The sequence below is a fragment of the Podarcis gaigeae genome, assembly GCF_964106915.1.
Source record: "Podarcis gaigeae genome assembly, chromosome: 2".
In the NCBI taxonomy this organism is placed as follows: Eukaryota; Metazoa; Chordata; class Lepidosauria; order Squamata; family Lacertidae; genus Podarcis; species Podarcis gaigeae.
The window spans coordinates 63,219,575-63,238,405 of record NC_139679.1 but is presented as its reverse complement, the minus strand read 5'-3'; the positions used below and the strand labels follow the sequence as shown (position 1 = coordinate 63,238,405).

Sequence of the window (18,831 nt, the reverse complement as noted above, 5' to 3'; positions counted from 1 at the left end):
GCAAACACACTGAACTGTAGTGTGGACAAGCCTAGTGGTCCCACCCATACATTTCTCATCTGTTGCTTTTCCTATAGTTTGCACTACATCTGCAATCCTCTCTTTAAACAGGGACAAAAGATGGCATTTGTCTGGTGTACACCTCTTTGTTCCTGTCCTTGGCTTCTCCAAAATTCTGTGTCAGGTCATTATGCACCATCTGTTTGTGTATGGCTACTAACCCCCTTTCAGCCTACTTCCCTGTAAGCAGAATGGCAGCACATAAATAAAGTTTGCTGCCCCTGATTTAACCCTTTTTATTGAGGGGAGTGTCTCAGTGCAACAGCAGCATTTCAGTAGGGGAAGTGGTGAATGGAGATCACAGGACAATGCTGAATGATAAGCAAACTATCAGTGGAAACAAAATGAAGAGATAGGAGAAACTGGACATCAATTGAATGGGTGGTGCAAACATACCCTTAAATATTTCATCATGCAATTCCCCAGAGCATAAGAATGAAGCTAGAGCATCCTCTTCCTTCCTGGAAGGTTGGTAAGAAGCTGAGAAGTCTTGCGTTTCCACATTTTAAATGTCATTCATGTTGCCCATTCTGTTTCTTTACCAGACGGTCAGCAAACTTATCATCCAAGAAGCCAACGTTTCTGTCATGTACAAGTGTGCAGCCTCTAACAAAGTTGGCCGTGATGAACGGCTCATCTATTTCTATGTAACTAGTGAGTATCATAAAGCATGCATGTGTGTGTGTGTGTGGGGGTGTCAGTCCTTTGTCTTTGCATCTGACCTTCGCTCACAGACCATTTGAATGGTTCATGAGTGTTTTTAAAAGCATTACTGCCATGATGTGCTCACAATCAGACAGCAGTGTGTGTGTGTGTGTGTGTGTGTGTGTGTGTGTGTGTGTGTTTATATGGCCTCCTCCGGGACTGAAGATACAGATCACTGAAAGACATGGACCTTTTAATAAGGGCTAGTGGTGAATTAAAAAATTTCTCAGATTTCAAAATCTGTACAGTTTCAGATTATCAGATTTTTAATAATATAGGAGTTCCCTCAAACTTTGTCAAAACGTTGAGTTTGAGGGTAAATCTCTAACTTTGGTTCTTATAGTTTAGTCAGTAGAGCCACACATTTGCCACCTCAATTTCTTTTTTATAATCATGATCAAAATTTGAGCTTTGTAGCTGAAAGATGAGTTTTCAAATTGGGATTTCACAGAATCATAGAATTGTAGAGTTGGAAGGAACCCTGAGGGTCATCTAGTCTGACCCCCCTGCAATGCAGGTGTCTCAACTAAAGCATCCTTAACAGATAGCCATCCAACCTCTGCTTTAAAACTTCCAAGGAAGGAGAATCCACTTTCTATAGAAGGAGACTTTTCCACTGTCAAACAGCTCTTACTGTCATAAAGTTCTTCCAGACACTTAGTTGGAATCTCCTTTCTTGTAACGTGAAGCCATTGCTTTGGGTCCTAACCTGGAGCAGGATAAAAGAATCTTGCTCCATCTTCCAAGTGACAGCCCTTTTAGTTGTTTGAAGATGGCTATCATATCTCCTCTCACTGTCATCTTTTCAAAGCTAAGCATACCCAGCTCCCTCAACTGTTCCTCATAAGGCTTGGTTTCCATGCGTCTTTGAAAAATTCACTTTGCAGATGTTTATATTTGAGCATTCATCGTTTGATTTGGGATTTCATTTTTTCAAACTGGCTTCATCTGTAACAAAAACATGGGCCTCCACCTCCTTAGTAAAGTCTGCATCCAGAATAAAACATATCCACTCTGAGATGTTAAAAAGCCAGGCTTGTTTCCACTGCAAATAAGAGTATGCAAGAGATGTCCTGGAGCTAGAAAAGGGAAAATACAAACTCAGTTCCTCTCTCATGCTTCCTGTGAGCAGATATTTGCTAGTGAAGAGATCAAAGCTCCCTTCCACGAAAATGCTGGAGCATGCATTTCCCAAGTGTTCCTGGTGCAGTAGCACCCCCTAGTGCCCTGTCGCTGAATAGACTCTCTGTGGTGTCCCAGTTTCATTACATATTTAGGAAGTTGGGTTTTTGTCTCTTTAGCAGATTTCTTCAACCAAGTTTGGGACTACAACTCCCAAGTTTGGGACTACAACTCCCAGGAGCACCCAGTGGACTGTGCTATGGAGTCAGCCTCCTGACACTGGTGTCACTTCCACTTCCCAGAGTAGAGCAGCACAGTGGCAAGGTTGGGGCTACATGATTGCACCGGTGGGAGCTCCAGAGGGGCTCTGCTGGTGTGCCAACACAGCCCTGACCTTGCCACTCATAGTATAATAGTAAATCATAGTATAATAGTAAGTCATAAATCATATTATACTAAGGCATAGTATAATAGTAGTGGTTTCCTCTTATCAGTGTTTGGATTGTGGCTTTATTCATTGGTGGCTTTTTTCATTCTTCTCTGTGTGTGGACAAAGCCAAACCTTTCATTCAGCATATTTGAAGCGACCGTTGTGCATGCATTTAAATAAACACATACAAGTAAGTGGTTTCTCCCATTCCTTAACCATACAGCCTTGAGCACATAGAATAGAATTCCATAAGCGTAGCCTGAGACTGGTATTTCAACTTTTGCAATTCCGTCACACATCTGTTTCCTTGTCTTGTTTTCCTGGCAGCCATTCCAAATGGGTTTGAAATTGAATCGCAGCCTTCAGAAGAGCCCATTGAGGGGCAAGACCTGAGGCTAAGCTGCAATGCTGACAATTACACCTATGAGAACCTGCAGTGGTACCGACTCAACCTTTCGACGCTGCATGATGAAGAGGGCAACCCGCTGGTCTTGGACTGCAAGAATGTCCACCACTATGCAACAAAGATGCAAGGAGAGCTGCATTTCAAACCCAACTCCAGTTATGCTGCTTTGACACTCACCATTCCAAGTATCTCACTAGAGGACGAAGGGGACTATGTGTGCGAAGTGCAAAACAGGGAGAACAGCGAAAAGCACTGCCACAAAAGATACATCTCTGTGCATGGTAAGGACCACTCTGAAAGTACTCGTCAGGTTAGTTGGCAGGACTTCATGATGCTGAAAGATGTATGGAAAAGAGAATGTGGTAGCAATGGCTGTAGGGAATTTCAGCCACTAGGTTGGAGCCTAGATTGAGATATAATCTTTGGGCCACAGATTGATCCAGAAGGCACTTCTTTTTGGATCACATATTCTTGTTAGAATCCTGAAACAACATAGTTTTCACCAGAAGAAATAACAAGGGCAGGTGCTAGCCCTAATAGCTGGAGAAACATCAAGAAAAGGAGAAACTTAGATTAGGAGAAAGTAATAATTCCAATGCCAAATAAAATTGTGTCCAGTCATATGTCTGGTTTATTATTTCTGTATTTTTATGAGAGTGACTCATGATTTAAAATATCCAGTTTTACAATAATAAGGTTCATAGTGGTCCTGAACACTCCAGGAGTCTCATACTGGCAACAGCAGGAATCTTGTTAAACTGCTTACTAACATTTCAAATATTGTTTCATGATTAACAAAATGCCCCCTGTCACAGCTGTAGTCCAGCTGTATCAGAAGAACCAAATGTTTCCCACCCCTGCTATAGAGTGTTTCTTCTTGACTGTTCTGCCAAACTGGGTTTTTTTTTGTGGTTGATCACCTTCATTTACCATAACGTCCCTCTTTTAGCTCTAGAGGTCCCCAGGTTGAAACAGAACCTGTCAAACATCTTGGTGAATGTGAGTGATTCCATAGAGATGCGCTGTAAAGTGGATGGCACACATATTCCAAACATCAGCTGGTATAAGGATGAGAAGCTTGTAGAAGAGGTCTCAGGTATGGCTGGTTGAAGATATCTGTGGGGGAGGGAATGAATGGCACATGAATTTTCCTGCTTCCTAGTGGAGCCTTGCAAGCCTCTGGGTTGGGATATTCAAATTCAAATTCAGGCTGGGTTGTATGCCCAGGCAACAGTGTGTTGGTGCATTCAGTTCAGTTACATTTCAATTCAGTTACATTTATATGAATTACATTTATATCCTACCTTTCTTCCGTTGTGGAACCCCAGGCAGCATACATGTGGAATCCTTGTGGTCACCCATCCAGGTACTGACCATACCCAGACCTGCTTAGCTTCAGCGTCATGTGGCCTCATGTACCTTCAGCCCATCCCTTGGGAAATGTGGGCAGCAATCCCAAGGAACTATTTGCATGCATGTAAATGTTTGAGCAGTCACTTCTGTTTTTGCTACTGAAATTCTGATAACTATGGGGTAGGATAAGATTAAACAGCTTACCTCATCAGTTGTGTGCTTAAAAGCTACAGGAAAATATTTGACTACATGAGCAGTTCCCATTCACCAAAGTAAATGGTGCATTTGGACCCCAGTTTCATTCTACTGACCTGCAGTGGCAAACCAATCAATTTTCAAATCTTTCTTACAGAAGATTTATGCCATAAAGATCATGGAGAAAACAATTTGTTCTATGGTTTGTTACTTTACCATTAATGTGTGTCATGTTATACTCGTTGACCACTGAAAACCTCCACAAGCTTTTTCTATCTGTACAGCCTTCAGGAGCTATCTAACTAGTTTCTGACTTTTATCCATAATGAGGTGGGCTAAAATAAATTCCAAAAGAAAATTGGAAATTGTAAGAGCTGCAAAAATCAAGTGTTGTAGAACTGTGAATTGTGAAGCCACAACCTGTGATTTGTTTATATCTCCGTAATGGCACACTGCATTTTGTGAAAACTACGTATTGCCTCTGGGGGCTACTCTTTCACAAATATTACTTCATTGCTGGGGGATGAGGCATATGAAAGTGACTAAGTGCTGTTACAACAGCATGTGGCGAGCAGTGGTGAAAAGGACTGGTCCCTGTTTGATTTCCATACTCTAATTTTAGTCCAGGCTTCCGCTTTGAACTAGGCCAAAGGCCTGAGGATCCCAGCCCTCCCTAGACACCACTAGTTCACACCTGAAAGCCCTTCCCCTTCTGCCTGTTTCAGGAATTGACCTGGCAGATTCCAATCAGAGGCTGAGTATCCAGAGGGTGAGAGAAGAGGATGCTGGCCTTTACCTGTGCAGTGTCTGCAATGCCAAGGGTTGTGTGAATTCCTCCGCCAGTGTCTCTGTAGAAGGTACTGTTACTAACTTCAACCCCCTAAGCCTGTAGAGGGAAATGTTATTTGGAAAGAAAGCAAAAGAAAGACAGAGGGATCCCATCAGAATAAAGACCATGCCGAGACAACAGTACAAGATTCATCTTCCTTAACCCAAACTATTAAAAAGAAATCATATTCTCCTATATTTATCCCAACTGGAAGGAAATCTGGAATATTCTCAACAATGTTTCCTCTGCTGTCTCTTGAAAATGCCCTTGGTTTTGTCATGTGCCTGCTTTAAACTTTATTCTCTTGCTAATTATTATGTGGTTCTTTCCGACCTGTAGGCTCGGATGACAGGACCAATGTGGAGATTGTGATCTTAATTGGGACAGGTGTCATTGCCATCTTCTTTTGGATTCTCTTAATCCTCATCTTCTGTAACATCAAGCGAGTAAGTCTCCTGTGATGCTTCCAACAGAGCCTTCAAACAGAATCATGAGCAAGAGATGATCCCATAGAACCCATAGAACCTCAGGCCTGGGGCCCAGATGTGGCCTTCAATGACTCTCTATCTTGCCCTCTCCACAGGCCACACCTCCTCACTGGCCAGTCTTCATGCTTCAAGTGGTTTTGCTTGGCTGGAAAGTGTCATTGAACTCTGATAGTGCCTTTTCCTAGCCTTAATGGATGAAAGAGAGAGCTGTATAAGTTTATGTAGAAACTAACCTATTACACAAAAGTCAAATTCCACCTCCACCCACTACTAGCATGTGGCCCTTGAAATGTTGCCCAGAAGGGAATGTGGCCCTAGGGATGAAAAAGGTTCCCAGTCCCTGCCATAGGATGGCTTTGTCTCCCTCCTCTACATTCCCACTGTCTTATGTTTGCAGTTCACCCCATTCACCTAAGGTAGAGAAGTATCTGGTTTCCAGCAGAATGAGAAATCACCTTGGTAACCACCGCTGAATACAGATTGCATTGCCATGGGAGGGTAACCAAGGATAAGCCATCTTGGATGCCTTGGCAGAAAGGCGGTATATAAATGTAAAAAATAAATTAGGGCTCTCCTTTTTTAATAATTGCAGACCCATAGAATCATAGAATTGTAGAATTAGTTTACTTTGTTTCAACAGTCTGGTTAGTTTAGCTGAAGGATGAACCCTTGTTGTGTACAATTTCTTGTGAAGGAAATGATTTAGAGGGAATTGCAATATATCCTGAGCTAATAGTAACAGTTTTGTTTCAAACATGGGCCCCTTTCTATTGGGATGGGGGACTGAGACATGGATGTTGAAATGTCAGGCCATCTACTTCCCCCTTTTGCTTTGTCAAGCAAAGGCCAATGTATAGGTTCAAGACATGAGGAAAATTGCACAGTAAAAGGGTCCGTTGCAAAACAACAGATTTACCAGCATCTCTCCCTCCCCGCAGCCTGCTCATGCAGATATCAAGACGGGCTACCTTTCTATTATCATGGACCCAGGTGAAGTTCCCTTGGACGAGCAATGTGAATACCTGCCCTACGATTCCAGCAAATGGGAATTCCCTCGGGAGCGACTTCGACTCAGTAAGGTTCAGCATGTTGTTTGCTGCTAAGTGAAGAATATGTTTAGCTCTTCTTTTTTTTCTCCTTTCCAGCTTGCCTTTGCAAATCCAATTGCCATTTATGAAAGTTGGTTTGCACCACAAAATAACTAAAGAAGCCATTGTCTATTCAGTCTCAGAACACAGCACATTCTAGAACAGCCCATACACCCAGCTTATTTAGGGCTGCCACAAATGCAGGCATTGATGGAACAATGATGAAGTTCTCATACCTATGCAGTATAGCCTCACCTTTCCCATGCGCTCTGGTCAACAGCAACAAAAAATGACACCTCATTTTCAGCTATCTGTTTCCTTCCTCTGCTTTGTTGACTCTGCGTCTGTCTCACTTCCTCCCCTCTCTCTAAAAATACAGCCACCTGGAGATGGTGAAAATGCCATTCTTTCCTCTTCCTTTTTTCACACCTTTTCTTCTTTTTTGTCCCAGTTTCCTGTTTTGTTTTGATCCCATTCAGTGACTGTTACAGTCATTACATGAAATGAGTTCATCTAACTGCACCCTGGCCTTTTTTTTTTAAACGCTGTCTCTCTCCCCCCCCCCCAAAAAAAACTTTCTTTTTTCAGGTAAAGTCCTGGGCCATGGAGCCTTTGGGAAAGTGATGGAAGCCTCTGCATTTGGAATTAATAAGAGTAACAGCTGTGAGACAGTGGCAGTAAAAATGCTCAAAGGTAGGCGTAATAAATGATATCTAAGTATTACTTGTCTGTCTAAAAACACTCACTTGGTTAATTTTTTCTTTCTGGAAGTCCATTTCTCCATGATTTAAGCAAATTCCTCATCATCTCCCAACCCTACCCCAATATGTTCTTCTGCCAGCAGGATCCACTAAGCTGATCTTCCTCCGTAGAAGTAATTAGCTATAGCCTTTTCTGAATCTTCAGTTTCTTTGCCTTTGACTGTTTGTCAGTCAGTAACTGCTAAACAGTGTCCCATTCCTCCCAATACAGCTGGGCAGGGAGTGAGGGGAAGGTGGCCTTCTTCAAACAGAGCTGACCTACAGAGGCTCTAAAAGTCAGATCAACATCAGATCCAATAAAATGAGGGCAGAGAGGATTCTCCATAACCCGTTAATATAGATGACCCAAGTGATAACTTGGGACCCATGGAACCAGTTGGTGAGCCAGCTGTTTATATTGGTAAAACCATTTTGTTATTGGATTATCAGATGGGTACTCAATACCATGGTAAGTTACCACTAGGTAAACTGTCATGTCTGTTCTCCCAGTGGGCCAATGAGTCTCCAAAAAAAATGTTACAGTGCCCAAAGATTGATTACAGGAGAGAAAAAGATCAGCTGAGATAATGCAGATGATAACAAGGAGGAAACAGATGTAAGTGACATACTCTAATGGAACAACAATAGAATAGTTATCTCAGTAGACAAGAATAGCGTTGCTCAGATTCTCCAGGTAGGAACCTTCATATAGCAGCTGTTCAGGAAAACCTGTGGGTATACCTTGCGCTGTTTGTCAGAATTAACCACGGTGCTGCAGTCAGGCATTAAGCTGTGGTTCCATCTGTTACAATCAGAACCAAAAAGAATCCAAACCCCTTGAAATTAGAGCTTTCCATAAATGCTTGTAGTCATAATTTCAAATGGCCAAGAGCAATTCAGGTAGGGATTTCTGCAAAGGCCACCCAATGTTCCTGTTCTATCTCCAGGGCTTGTGGACATCCACACTTGGCTTAGGGGACATGGGGGTGGGAAGTCTGGCTGCATGAGTAGAACTTAGCACTACACTGAATTCCACCCCATATTTATAATTATTTTTCTTAAGCTTTCTTATAATAGCAGAGCATGACACATTTTAATGTACTGGCACTGCCGTACAGGCCCAGTGAATGTATGATGGTGGCTGCATTGTATGGCATTCTTAAAGTTCAAGCCTATACATGTTTTCTTAGAAGCATGTCCCATTGATTTTAGTGTGAGTACATTTACTCCCAATGTACTGAGCTGAAAGAGGCAGATGTTTGAATAACAAAGCCTTTGCTGCACTGGTGTCAACAAACAAATAACAACTTACTGTCAAGAGAAGTTGTCCATGCTAAGTAGTTGCAAAGACTACGCTTTCCTCTCCTCTCTCTTAGAAGACGGGATGCTGAATGAAGAAATTAATATTTTGTTTTGGATGAATCATATCAAGTTTTGCAATGTAACATTTGCAAACAATTTCTTAAAGCAAGCTATAGCTATCTAGCTATCTAGCTATCTATCATCTATCTATCATCTATCTATCTATCTATCTATCTATCTATCTATCTATCTATCATCTATCTATCTATCTAATCTATCTATCTCAGAACAAAAAATATTCCTTCCAGTAGCACCTTAAAGACCAACTAAGTCAGTTCTTGGTATGAGCTTTCGTGTGCATGCACACTTCTTCAGATACACACGAAAGCTCATACCAAGAACTGACTTAGTTGGTCTTTAAGGTGCTACTGGAAGGAATGGAAGGAATTTTTTTTTGTTTTGACTATGGCAGACCAACACGGCTACCTATCTGTAACTATCTATCTCAGGAATGGTTTTGGGTGACAAACATAGATATGAGCTATCTGGATGCTAGAAGTGGCAATTAAGGGATAATTGTAACATTGTTTTCAGAGGGAGCTACTGCAAGTGAACACAAAGCACTTATGTCAGAGCTGAAGATCCTCATCCATATTGGAAACCATCTGAATGTGGTTAACCTGCTGGGTGCCTGCACCAAACCTAATGGTAAATATTGCAGCCAAAGCCGGGGAGGAGGGGATTAACAGTGTGAATGCGGTTAGAAAGACATGGCACCAGCTTGGGATAGAAATAGCCACAACTCTATTGCCACAGGCATTGGGCAAGGATCCTGAATCAGCTAACCCAATTGCTGACTGATATCGCCAAGAGTCGTACAAGGTGAGAGGATAGCCTCCATTGATGCAAATCTAACAAGGAAATCCCACCAAGATGCCATTCAGGATGCCATTCAGCATGTTCTGTGGTCCAGGTTTTTGGATAGAACCCTACCCCCTTTACCAGATTACCTTGAGTTTAGCCTGATATTTGGGGGGTGGAACATCTACCCAGCCCAAGCTTTTGTCTAAGGAGCCAACCCAATGCCTTTTTCCTAAAAGTGACAATTGCTATGAGGAAGGCAAAAAAACCCAAACTGGCCTGATACATCTGCAGGCAAATTCCTTCCTGCTCATGAATACGTCAACTGGGAAATTCAACAGCAGGGTCCTGTACATGCGCTGCCCTTTTCCCATTGGGCAAAGCCACAAAATAAAGAGAGGGTAGGTGGGATATCCGTTCCAGATTGTGCTGCTGGATAGTAATGCAGCCGACTTTTATGCCTCACTGACATCAGCTAGATGTGTGGGGTGATGACCTCCCACCCTTGGTCTCCCTAGTTCCGCACCAGGCCACAACTGCTGCCACTGTCTTGATCACCTTGCATGTAAAAGAAAAATGGTACGAGAGCCAGTCCACATTGTCCCTGTACAGCAGGATAGGGAACCTCAGGCATAGAGGTCAAATATGGCCCTCCAGGCCTCTCTGTCTGTCCCTTGAGACACTTCCTGATGCCACATTGCCCCTGCTCTGCTTCCTCCTTGAATGCTTTTACCAGGCTATAATGTATATTTGAATTCTGATCACGCTTCTTGCTCACCCTGATGGGGCGTGTTTCAATAAATTAACATTTGTTGCGCCACCCACTTTTGCTCCTGGCCCTGCCCACCACTCCCTGTCGCCTTCAGAAGCATGTCTAGAGAGGACCGCAGCTAGAAGAATGTCTTGCACATGTGGGTAGTATGGTGTGAAAGACAAGGCAATACAAATTTCTCACGCTTAAGCCTGCCTGAAAGAAACACACTTTCTTCTTGACTTCTCTACTGCAGGTCCCCTCATGGTTATTGTTGAATTCTGTAAATATGGAAACCTCTCCAATTATCTGCGGACCAAACGGGAAGGATTCAGTCCTTATAGGGTATGTGACTGACATTATCTTGGCAATAATTCTAACTCTGTTTTCATAGGATAAGCTGAACATCATCATCATCATATCATTGAAGAAAAATCACTTGCTTAAGCATGTTTCAGTCCCTCTAAACACTATGGCTTGGTGTGTAAATAAAAAGGCTGAGGTGCCAGCTAGATGTGATGTTTGGACATAATTCTGATGTATAACTGTAAAGTGTCAGAAACAATCTAAAGTAGAGGAGGAGGAGCTGGAAAACTGCTACTGCTTCCCCTGCCCTTGTCCACAGGTTTTGCCTCCTTTACTGTGTCCCCCAATCACTTTTTTCCTCGCTAGGCCCACATTCAGTCTAGGGGCCTGCGCTGGAGAAAGGAGATGAAGGGGCTTGTGGTGTTAAGAGCGACAGGACAAACCAGGATCCAGCATCCTTCTTCACCTGCTCTGCTCTTTCTGCTTCACACTTTCCCCTGCCAGGAGGCCCACAGGCAGCATACCTCCAAATGTCAGTTGCAGGAGAACAACAGTGGTAGAGGGCTGCTGCCCACATGCCCTGTTTTTGCAGTCTTCCCAGGGGCATCTGGTAGGCTGCTGGAATAGATGGACATTTGTTCAGGGCTCTCCTGATGCTCACCATAATACTTTACAGCTCAGTAACAAATGAGCCTTCTGACAGCTGGGTCTGCTTCTAGTCAGTTGCTCCTAAGTGGAGGTTAGAGCTTCTGGGCTGCTTAACCTCATCTGAGATTGAATCACTGCAGCATGAGCATGAAGGCTTTTCCACACTTCCACTTGTGCCATGCCTAAAAAGTATGGATTCAAGCAGTTTTCCCCTGGTCCTGCTCCTTTCCAAAGGAAAACCCAGTGTTTAGTGATAGATCGGAACAAATGGCAATCTGGGGGAAACCCAAATCGCTGTTTGCTCAGATTGAGCACTAAAGAGAGGGAGGTGTGGATAAGCCCACAGTCTGCCTCATGGTAATCCTTGTGATGGGGTGTGCTTCCTAGGAAAAATCTCCCCGACTACGCGTCCAAGTTCGTTCTATCGTGGAAGCTGTCAGAGCAGACAGAAGGAGTCGGTCTGGTACCACTGACAGTGCAATTCTTAATAGACTTCTGATGAACAAGAGCCAGGCAGCACCGCCGCCACCACTCATACAAGAAGGTAAAGAACTCACTGAATCTTCATGGGCGGAGGGGAGCAAGGAATTGACATTTAGGAAACTTGAAAGAAAGTGTGCAGGATTTCTTTAAGCACATGTGAAGGTTGGGCCAGTGGCAGAGTGGATAATGTTCCCTTTTAGAGACCTGGAAGCAGATGGAAAGGGAGGGAGCCAGACTTTATGGGTATTCATCACAGTTCACATGCAAGGTGGGAAGAACTTGAGGAACCAAAACGAATGCACTGAAGAGGAAGCTGGGGGCATTGGTCCTTAGCGACCCTAGTCTGTGTAACAAGTGCAAAGGAGTACAGCCTGCACAGCAGCCTACACTGAGTTTATTGAGAGGTGCAAAGGGTAAGATTCCACTCTGTTCCTTGACCATAAAAATCTAGGTTAGAGTATGGAACAAAGTCATGGAGGGTCCTGGACCTTCCCTTGGAGGCCCTTCACCAGGCAGTCAGATGACCATATATCATGTGCAACTTAAATGTGTGCCTTGTATAGAAATTTTGAGGGCATTCAAAACATTGAATACCAACAATATTTTTAAAAATTAAAGAGCTTTATACAGCTTTACAACTGCACAAACATAAATAATAATTGTTCTAAGTACAGCATGAGGACAGTAACAAATTCAAACACAGTCATACAAAATGCATAATGTTGATTAGTAAATATAGATCCAATTCTCAGACCTTTCCTGTTTCTCTGTTAGTCTCCCAAAGCTTTTGTAGGAGCAAAGGAATCCCTTCTAAAGAGAATGATTCCTAGGCTTTCCTAGTACAGTAAACCAGTGTTCTTACCCCATGAATATATATAACTTTCCACAATAAGCTACAGAACTACCTAAAGATGATTAGCCCCTAGTCAAATGGCAAGTTTGTAAATCTACAAAGGTCAGCAATCTGCAATGTCTTAATCAGGCAGTACCTCAGCCAAGTAAAATGATTTTCCTGGAGGCAGGCAGTTTTCCTATCTGTCTGGCACTGAAATACAGTTTTCTTCATCAGGAAGATACTAAGCCCTGTCTTTATTCTCAGCTATAGGCCTCACATCTGCTTGAAGTGTCTCTCATAATTAATAGCTCTGTAGGTTTCAGTACCACCTTTCCATTTATGCAGAGACAATGTCCCTAGTGCAGAGTCCTCATCAATTGTATAAAGTCAGGCTATGCTTTCAGCAACACAAATGGTTAATGATAATCATTTTTAATATCAGGCATACAGCTACACAGGCTTAAGTTCTGTTGAGCTTGTACTTAACCATGCATAGCTTTGTCTTTGATTGCTGTCACTGATCCCAGTTATCTGTCCCTACTTAGCCAGCAAGTCTAAGATTTCTCTAGGACACTCTAAAAGAAAATCACTTTAGTCTAGGCAAAAGCTGGCTGACCTGGAGATAGTTGTCTTTTTCACTGCCACAAACCTTCAGAATATAACTTCCTTTCTTGCACATTTGTACAGTGGATGATTTGTGGCAGAGCCCTCTGACAATGGAAGATCTGATCTGCTACAGTTTCCAGGTGGCACGTGGTATGGAGTTTTTAGCTTCCAGAAAGGTAAGCACTCCACATACTTATCCTGACTCCCCGTCCCCGCCCCACCCTGGTTCTTTTTTTTTTTTTTTTGCCTGCTATCTTAACAGAGGGGATATAATAAGAGATTTATAAAACAATGTGTGGTGTGAAGAAAATGGGCAGAGAGGAGCATTTCTCCTTCTCTTGTACTAGAACTTTTGAGTCATCCAGTGAAGTGGACTGACAGTAGATTCAGGACAAGTAAAAGACGGTACCACTTGACAAACCACATAATTTGTGCTGCCACAAGGTGTGCTGATGGCCATGTACACACTTTATACACATTCAAGAAGGAGCAGTCTAACCATGTTTTTTAAGCCATGGTGGATGATATTTAGTACATCCAATTTGAAAGACAGTACCCTGTATGCTAAGGGATGTGGGTGGCGCTGTGGGTTAAACCACAGGGCCTAGGACTTGCCGATCAGAAGGTCGGCGGTTCGAATCCCTGAGACGGGGTGAGCTCCCGTTGCTCTGTCCCTGCTCCTGCCAACCTAGCAGTTCAAAAGCACGTCAAAGTGCAAGTAGATAAAAAAAAGGTACCACTCTGGCAGGAAGGTAAACGGCATTTCCGTGCGCTGTTCTGGTTCACCAGAAGCAGCTTAGTCATGCTGGCCACATGACCTGCAAGCTGTACGCCGGCTCCCTCGGCCAATAAAGCGAGATGAGCGCCGCAACCCCAGAGTCAGTCACGACTGGACCTAATGGTCAGTGGCCCTTTACCCTTACCTTTACCCTGTATGCTAATTGTGATCTTGTTCTCTGAGTGTGTAGTAAAAACTGCACCATCCACAAACAAGGGGGAGGTAGTGGCATGCTTGGACAATCACAAGGCTTGCAGAAGTACAAAAAAATCATTTGAAAAAATACATAAAGGGAGGGGGTGGATCCCAAAACAGTCCAATGAAGACTGAGCATGGTCAGTGGAGACAACAGGATGCAGACAGATTGTTGGGGAAGAGGAACAAAAAATGAAGGGGGGTGGAATGGAGTATGCTGGATAAGGGCATGGCTGGCTGGAAAATTGATCCACACTGCCATTGTGTGATTGTATTCCAGTAGAGGGCTGTTGCTTTCAAGCCCGGCCTGCTCACATTGGGTGACTTGTGAGCACTTCCCAAAGGAGCTATTACTTGTCCTGAACACAGGGATTACTAGAATATCTTCATAGGATCAATGATCTGCTTTTGACTTACTTTGAGAGAAAAGGTCTAACTGAGACTTTTGTACTTGTTCATAGTTTCTGATACCCCATCTGTCATTTCCACACTGGAATCTATATTCCTGATGATGTCTCCCCTTTTTTTCCTTTTCCTTTAGTGCATCCATAGAGACTTGGCAGCGCGCAACATCTTGCTATCAGAAAACAATGTGGTGAAGATCTGTGACTTTGGTCTGGCTCGGGACATCTATAAGGATCCTGACTATGTCAGGAAGGGCAGCGTGAGTTGTGGGTCATGGATATGGGGAACTGGAATCGGCTTTAAAAGTTTATAGTCAGTCAGTGCCTTCAGTATATGTTTGCTTATGACCAGTTCTTACTGAAATACAAAGAGGATGTTTATCGTCTGTTCTTATAGTTGATACGAAGAGGAATGGAGTAGAGAAATAAAATGGTTAAGAGGCTTTGTCTAATGCACTTCCTTGGCACAAAATATGCATTTTTTTTCCGTGTAAGATAAAGACAGTATAGAGGGTAGCACTTAGCCTTGCCATCTGTAGTGTAGGGCTACTTGATTTCACCTGTCATCTGCAATAAACATCATGCTTCCCTCACCTGAAAGATGTTCATATGTTTTCTGCTTAGCTGTGCATCCTCAACTGAATTAAAGCCTAGGTCCCTATAACTGCTTTTGCTCACAATTATTTATTGCTACACTTTGTATACAGTATTTTGAAACATGTGTGCAAAACATCAGCTTTCTATCTGTTGTGGAAGTATTCATAACCTCATTGAGTTAGTGAGTGAACGAAGCCCAAGCATCTAAGGATTCCAACTCCCATGATTCCTGGGGCTGATGGCCAGCAACATCTGGATGGCCACAGATTAACCACCTCTGATCTAGGTAGATAATATCAGGCTACAGCTTCCTAATATGCACCTAAATAGATATTCACTTGATTTGGTGCCTGTCTGCATGAGCCACTATAGGATGTTCAGAGATTTTTCTGTGGGTTTTCTTATTTAGTTGCTATTAACCTTTTTCTGAGCTGTAATAGCCATTCACATTTATTTCTCTTCCATAGGCTCGTCTCCCACTAAAGTGGATGGCTCCAGAAAGCATCTTTGACAAAGTCTACACCACCCAGAGTGATGTCTGGTCATTTGGAGTCCTCCTATGGGAGATCTTCTCACTAGGTGAGCACTGATGAATAGTTGAACTCTCCCCTGGGCCACCCATACTTTTAGATGCATGTGACTTTGAAGGTAGGTTGCTGGAAGGGCCCCCTAAGTCTCCTTATTTTTCCTACCTTACCACTCCAGTTACATCTATCCTGCTAATTATTTTGCGTTGTCATGCTTGTGCAAGGACTTCCACCTAAGGAATTGGACTCTTTCTCTCCACATGAACCCCAACCTCCCCAGCTCTGTTCTGGGGGGTTCCTCTAACCATCCAGAGTAAATTGGGAGGGAGCTTGGGGGGAGGTAGAGAGAGGAAGTCCCATTGAGCAGGTAGATGCAACACTTTGCTACCTGTGACCTGCAGCACACCTGCTTCGTGCATTACAAAGCCTACTTTTGGATCTTAGCACCCCTGAATGCATATCCCAGAAACCTCCTGTCTCAAATTTATCAACTAGGTTTCAATTCTATAGAATTTCTTTACAGAAAGTTAGCCTTTCCTTTTTGTGCATAGATAAAGGCCTAAACTAATATTGACTAGTTCTTGAGCAACATTTTTATTCCAGTACTTGTAGCTTTGGCCCTGTCTAAGTAGGCTACTTCAGATTCCTTAAAGTGAGTCTAAAATAACAGGTGAGACAGAGGAGCACTCACACAACAGGGATATCTCTGTGAGTTCTCTCACAGTGTAAAAGAACAGATGGGGCATTTTTGCAGATGCAAGAGTGCCTTATTCCCTTTCATCTTTCCTTCATGCCCCTGCCTGACAATCTGTGGATTATCTTCTTCAGGTGCCTCCCCATACCCTGGAGTCCAGATCAATGAAGAATTTTGCCAGAGACTGAAAGATGGCACCAGGATGAGAGCTCCAGAATATGCCACTGCAGAAATGTGAGTCAGAGCACTTGAAAACATGGCCAGCAGCAAAAAAAAATAAATAAATACTGTGGTCAACAAAATATAGATCCATAGAGGTTCCCAAGGTCTGAAGCATATTTTCTTCCTCTGCTTTGGCTAGTGTGCTGGAGGTTCAACATGATATAGCCATTTAAACTGTTTCATTTGCTTCTGTAGTAACACTTCTGGTGCTCAAGTCCAGCATTTACCTTAAGGAGAGGCTTTCCCTTTGCAGCAGTTTCCAAATTCTAGCTTTGTATCTGATTGAGTTATAGGATGAAGAGATTGATCAGCTTTATGCAAAGGCTTGTTCTGTTTTTCTCCGCAGTTACCGTATAATGCTAAGCTGTTGGTATGGTGATCCCAAGGAAAGGCCAACATTCTCGGACTTGGTGGAGATCCTGGGGAACCTTCTTCAGGAGAATGTCCAGCATGTAAGTTCTTATTTGTAATCATAGCTCAGAAACCAGCTGCAAAAGCCAGCTATGTGCAAGGAGTTATTTCTTTGGTGAGCTGCTGAGTAAACATTTAGATACAGTGGAGATGGGGAGCCTTTTTGTCTGGCAGCCCAACTTTGACAGTTGAATGTGATTAAGTTTAGAAGACGAGTATCAAATCTCTTTCCTTCTCTCTCTCTATTCAGAGAGGTTTTTTCAACACACATGCTGCCCTCTTTTACCTTAGTGTCTTTCTAATTGTGCTTGGGGGAAAGCTTAAAACCAGAAATTGTTTCACAAATATATATCCTTACTTATCTTGTGCCCCTTGCCTGTCTTGTATCCCAGGACATTTGGTACAATCGGACTGTGGAGTTGATGCCACCAGAAAATAGTTAAATGGGTTGGATGACAGAAGTGGGTGTCCTTACCTTTTATTTGCAAGTCAGGAGATGGGGAGATGAAAGCATTGTTTCACTTTCTGATATAAACCAGTTTGATCTATTTGCTTTCCTTATGAAATTCATCTACCCATTATTCCTCAGAAGTATGTGTCTGCACAGCCATTAACAGCTACCCTCTTTTTTCCTGGAGGAGAAAATGGGAGCAGGGGGAGAACTATATTCACTCTCATTGTTGCTGCTTCTGGCAAATTCTTCAATTTTCCTGGCACATAACTACTTATTTAAATTCCCATTAGGAAGGGAAGGATTATATCCCACTTAATGACTCTCAGAGTTCTGAAGATGATGGCTTCTCCCAGGTAGCTTCCTCCATCCAGCAGAATTCTGATGAAGAGGAATTTGACTTGAGGATGCACTGTCACAATATAGCAGCAAGGTAAGTCCCTGCTGAATCCTGGAAGAGTCAAGCTGAGAGCTGGCCAAACTAAGAACAAAGCCTTTTAGAAAGGCAGTATTATCTCACATCAAACATTTTTATATCATTAGGCTACGAACAATATTTTCAGCCATAACTACTTCTCATGGATGTTATGCATTTGACTTGGACCCCTGCCCTCCCCAAAATACAGTTTATCTGTTGCTTGATAATAAAACAGCAAGATTTGCTCTATACATGTCCAGATAATATACATGTGGGACAATAAATACTTTTTGCTAGACTGGAAAAGGTGGGTACCCCAAGCACTAAAAAATGGAAGGCCATTGATGCACAATATTTGTCTTCATCTTGGAGATGCAAAGTGACAGTAGCTATGGGGGTGGCATAGGAAGAGAGACATGTCATTTCCACCCAAAGCATCAACATCCCCAGTGACAGCTGGTGAATCCTGCTTCATGTTGCTACATTTAAATCACTGCTGTACTTACCAAGGTTATTCTAAGGGATAAACCAGGCACTCTATGCAATATATGTGTAGCAGTGGAAGAATGGCAGGGGGAGGGGGATTCTTAAAATTTCCCTGCCATCCATATTCCTGTTCAAAACCAGCCCTCAACCAGCTTTTCATCCTTGAGGACTGGGAAAAGTGGCTTCTCCCAGGCTACTTTTCCTTTCCTGAAGCTACATAAATCTGTGTGCAATGTCTACTTAGGCCTTAAACATACTTCCTGAGGAGCAAGGGGAAAGGGTAATAACACATTCAGACTGTGCTAGCTTTTTTTCTGCAGACTTTTATGTTTTAACTGACCCAGTATTGCTGACCAGAAGAGCACAAAGTGAAGATTTCCTTATTTAATGTGTATGTTCCACCAGTATCTTTTCTGATTCACCCTTTACTTTATGTCCTT

At 42.9% G+C, this 18,831-nt stretch overlaps 1 protein-coding gene and 1 long non-coding RNA gene across 6 annotated transcripts in view; one reads left to right on the top strand and one right to left on the bottom strand.

The window, feature by feature from the left end:
• FLT4 (fms related receptor tyrosine kinase 4) overlaps nucleotides 1-18,831 on the top strand; it is a 93,389-nt gene that overhangs the window by 62,089 nt on the left and 12,469 nt on the right. For all 5 annotated transcript variants that reach the window (XM_083728355.1, XM_083728356.1, XM_083728359.1 and 2 more), the window contains exons 12-27: nucleotides 606-714; nucleotides 2,645-3,004; nucleotides 3,673-3,819; nucleotides 4,997-5,128; nucleotides 5,440-5,546; nucleotides 6,527-6,662; nucleotides 7,265-7,369; nucleotides 9,313-9,426; nucleotides 10,587-10,675; nucleotides 11,672-11,828; nucleotides 13,290-13,384; nucleotides 14,723-14,845; nucleotides 15,650-15,761; nucleotides 16,538-16,637; nucleotides 16,972-17,077; nucleotides 17,781-17,920. In XM_083728355.1, coding sequence (XP_083584481.1) covers nucleotides 606-714; nucleotides 2,645-3,004; nucleotides 3,673-3,819; nucleotides 4,997-5,128; nucleotides 5,440-5,546; nucleotides 6,527-6,662; nucleotides 7,265-7,369; nucleotides 9,313-9,426; nucleotides 10,587-10,675; nucleotides 11,672-11,828; nucleotides 13,290-13,384; nucleotides 14,723-14,845; nucleotides 15,650-15,761; nucleotides 16,538-16,637; nucleotides 16,972-17,077; nucleotides 17,781-17,920 — 2,132 coding nt within the window. The remainder of the gene's footprint in view (nucleotides 1-605; nucleotides 715-2,644; nucleotides 3,005-3,672; nucleotides 3,820-4,996; nucleotides 5,129-5,439; nucleotides 5,547-6,526; nucleotides 6,663-7,264; nucleotides 7,370-9,312; nucleotides 9,427-10,586; nucleotides 10,676-11,671; nucleotides 11,829-13,289; nucleotides 13,385-14,722; nucleotides 14,846-15,649; nucleotides 15,762-16,537; nucleotides 16,638-16,971; nucleotides 17,078-17,780; nucleotides 17,921-18,831) is intronic.
• Nucleotides 3,757-18,831, bottom strand: LOC310839747. Its single transcript, XR_014561629.1, has 6 exons — nucleotides 18,732-18,831; nucleotides 17,512-17,668; nucleotides 8,729-8,803; nucleotides 5,434-5,576; nucleotides 5,068-5,157; nucleotides 3,757-3,839 (listed from the first exon to the last, which is right to left on the bottom strand). It is a non-coding gene; the product is annotated as an uncharacterized lncRNA (long non-coding RNA).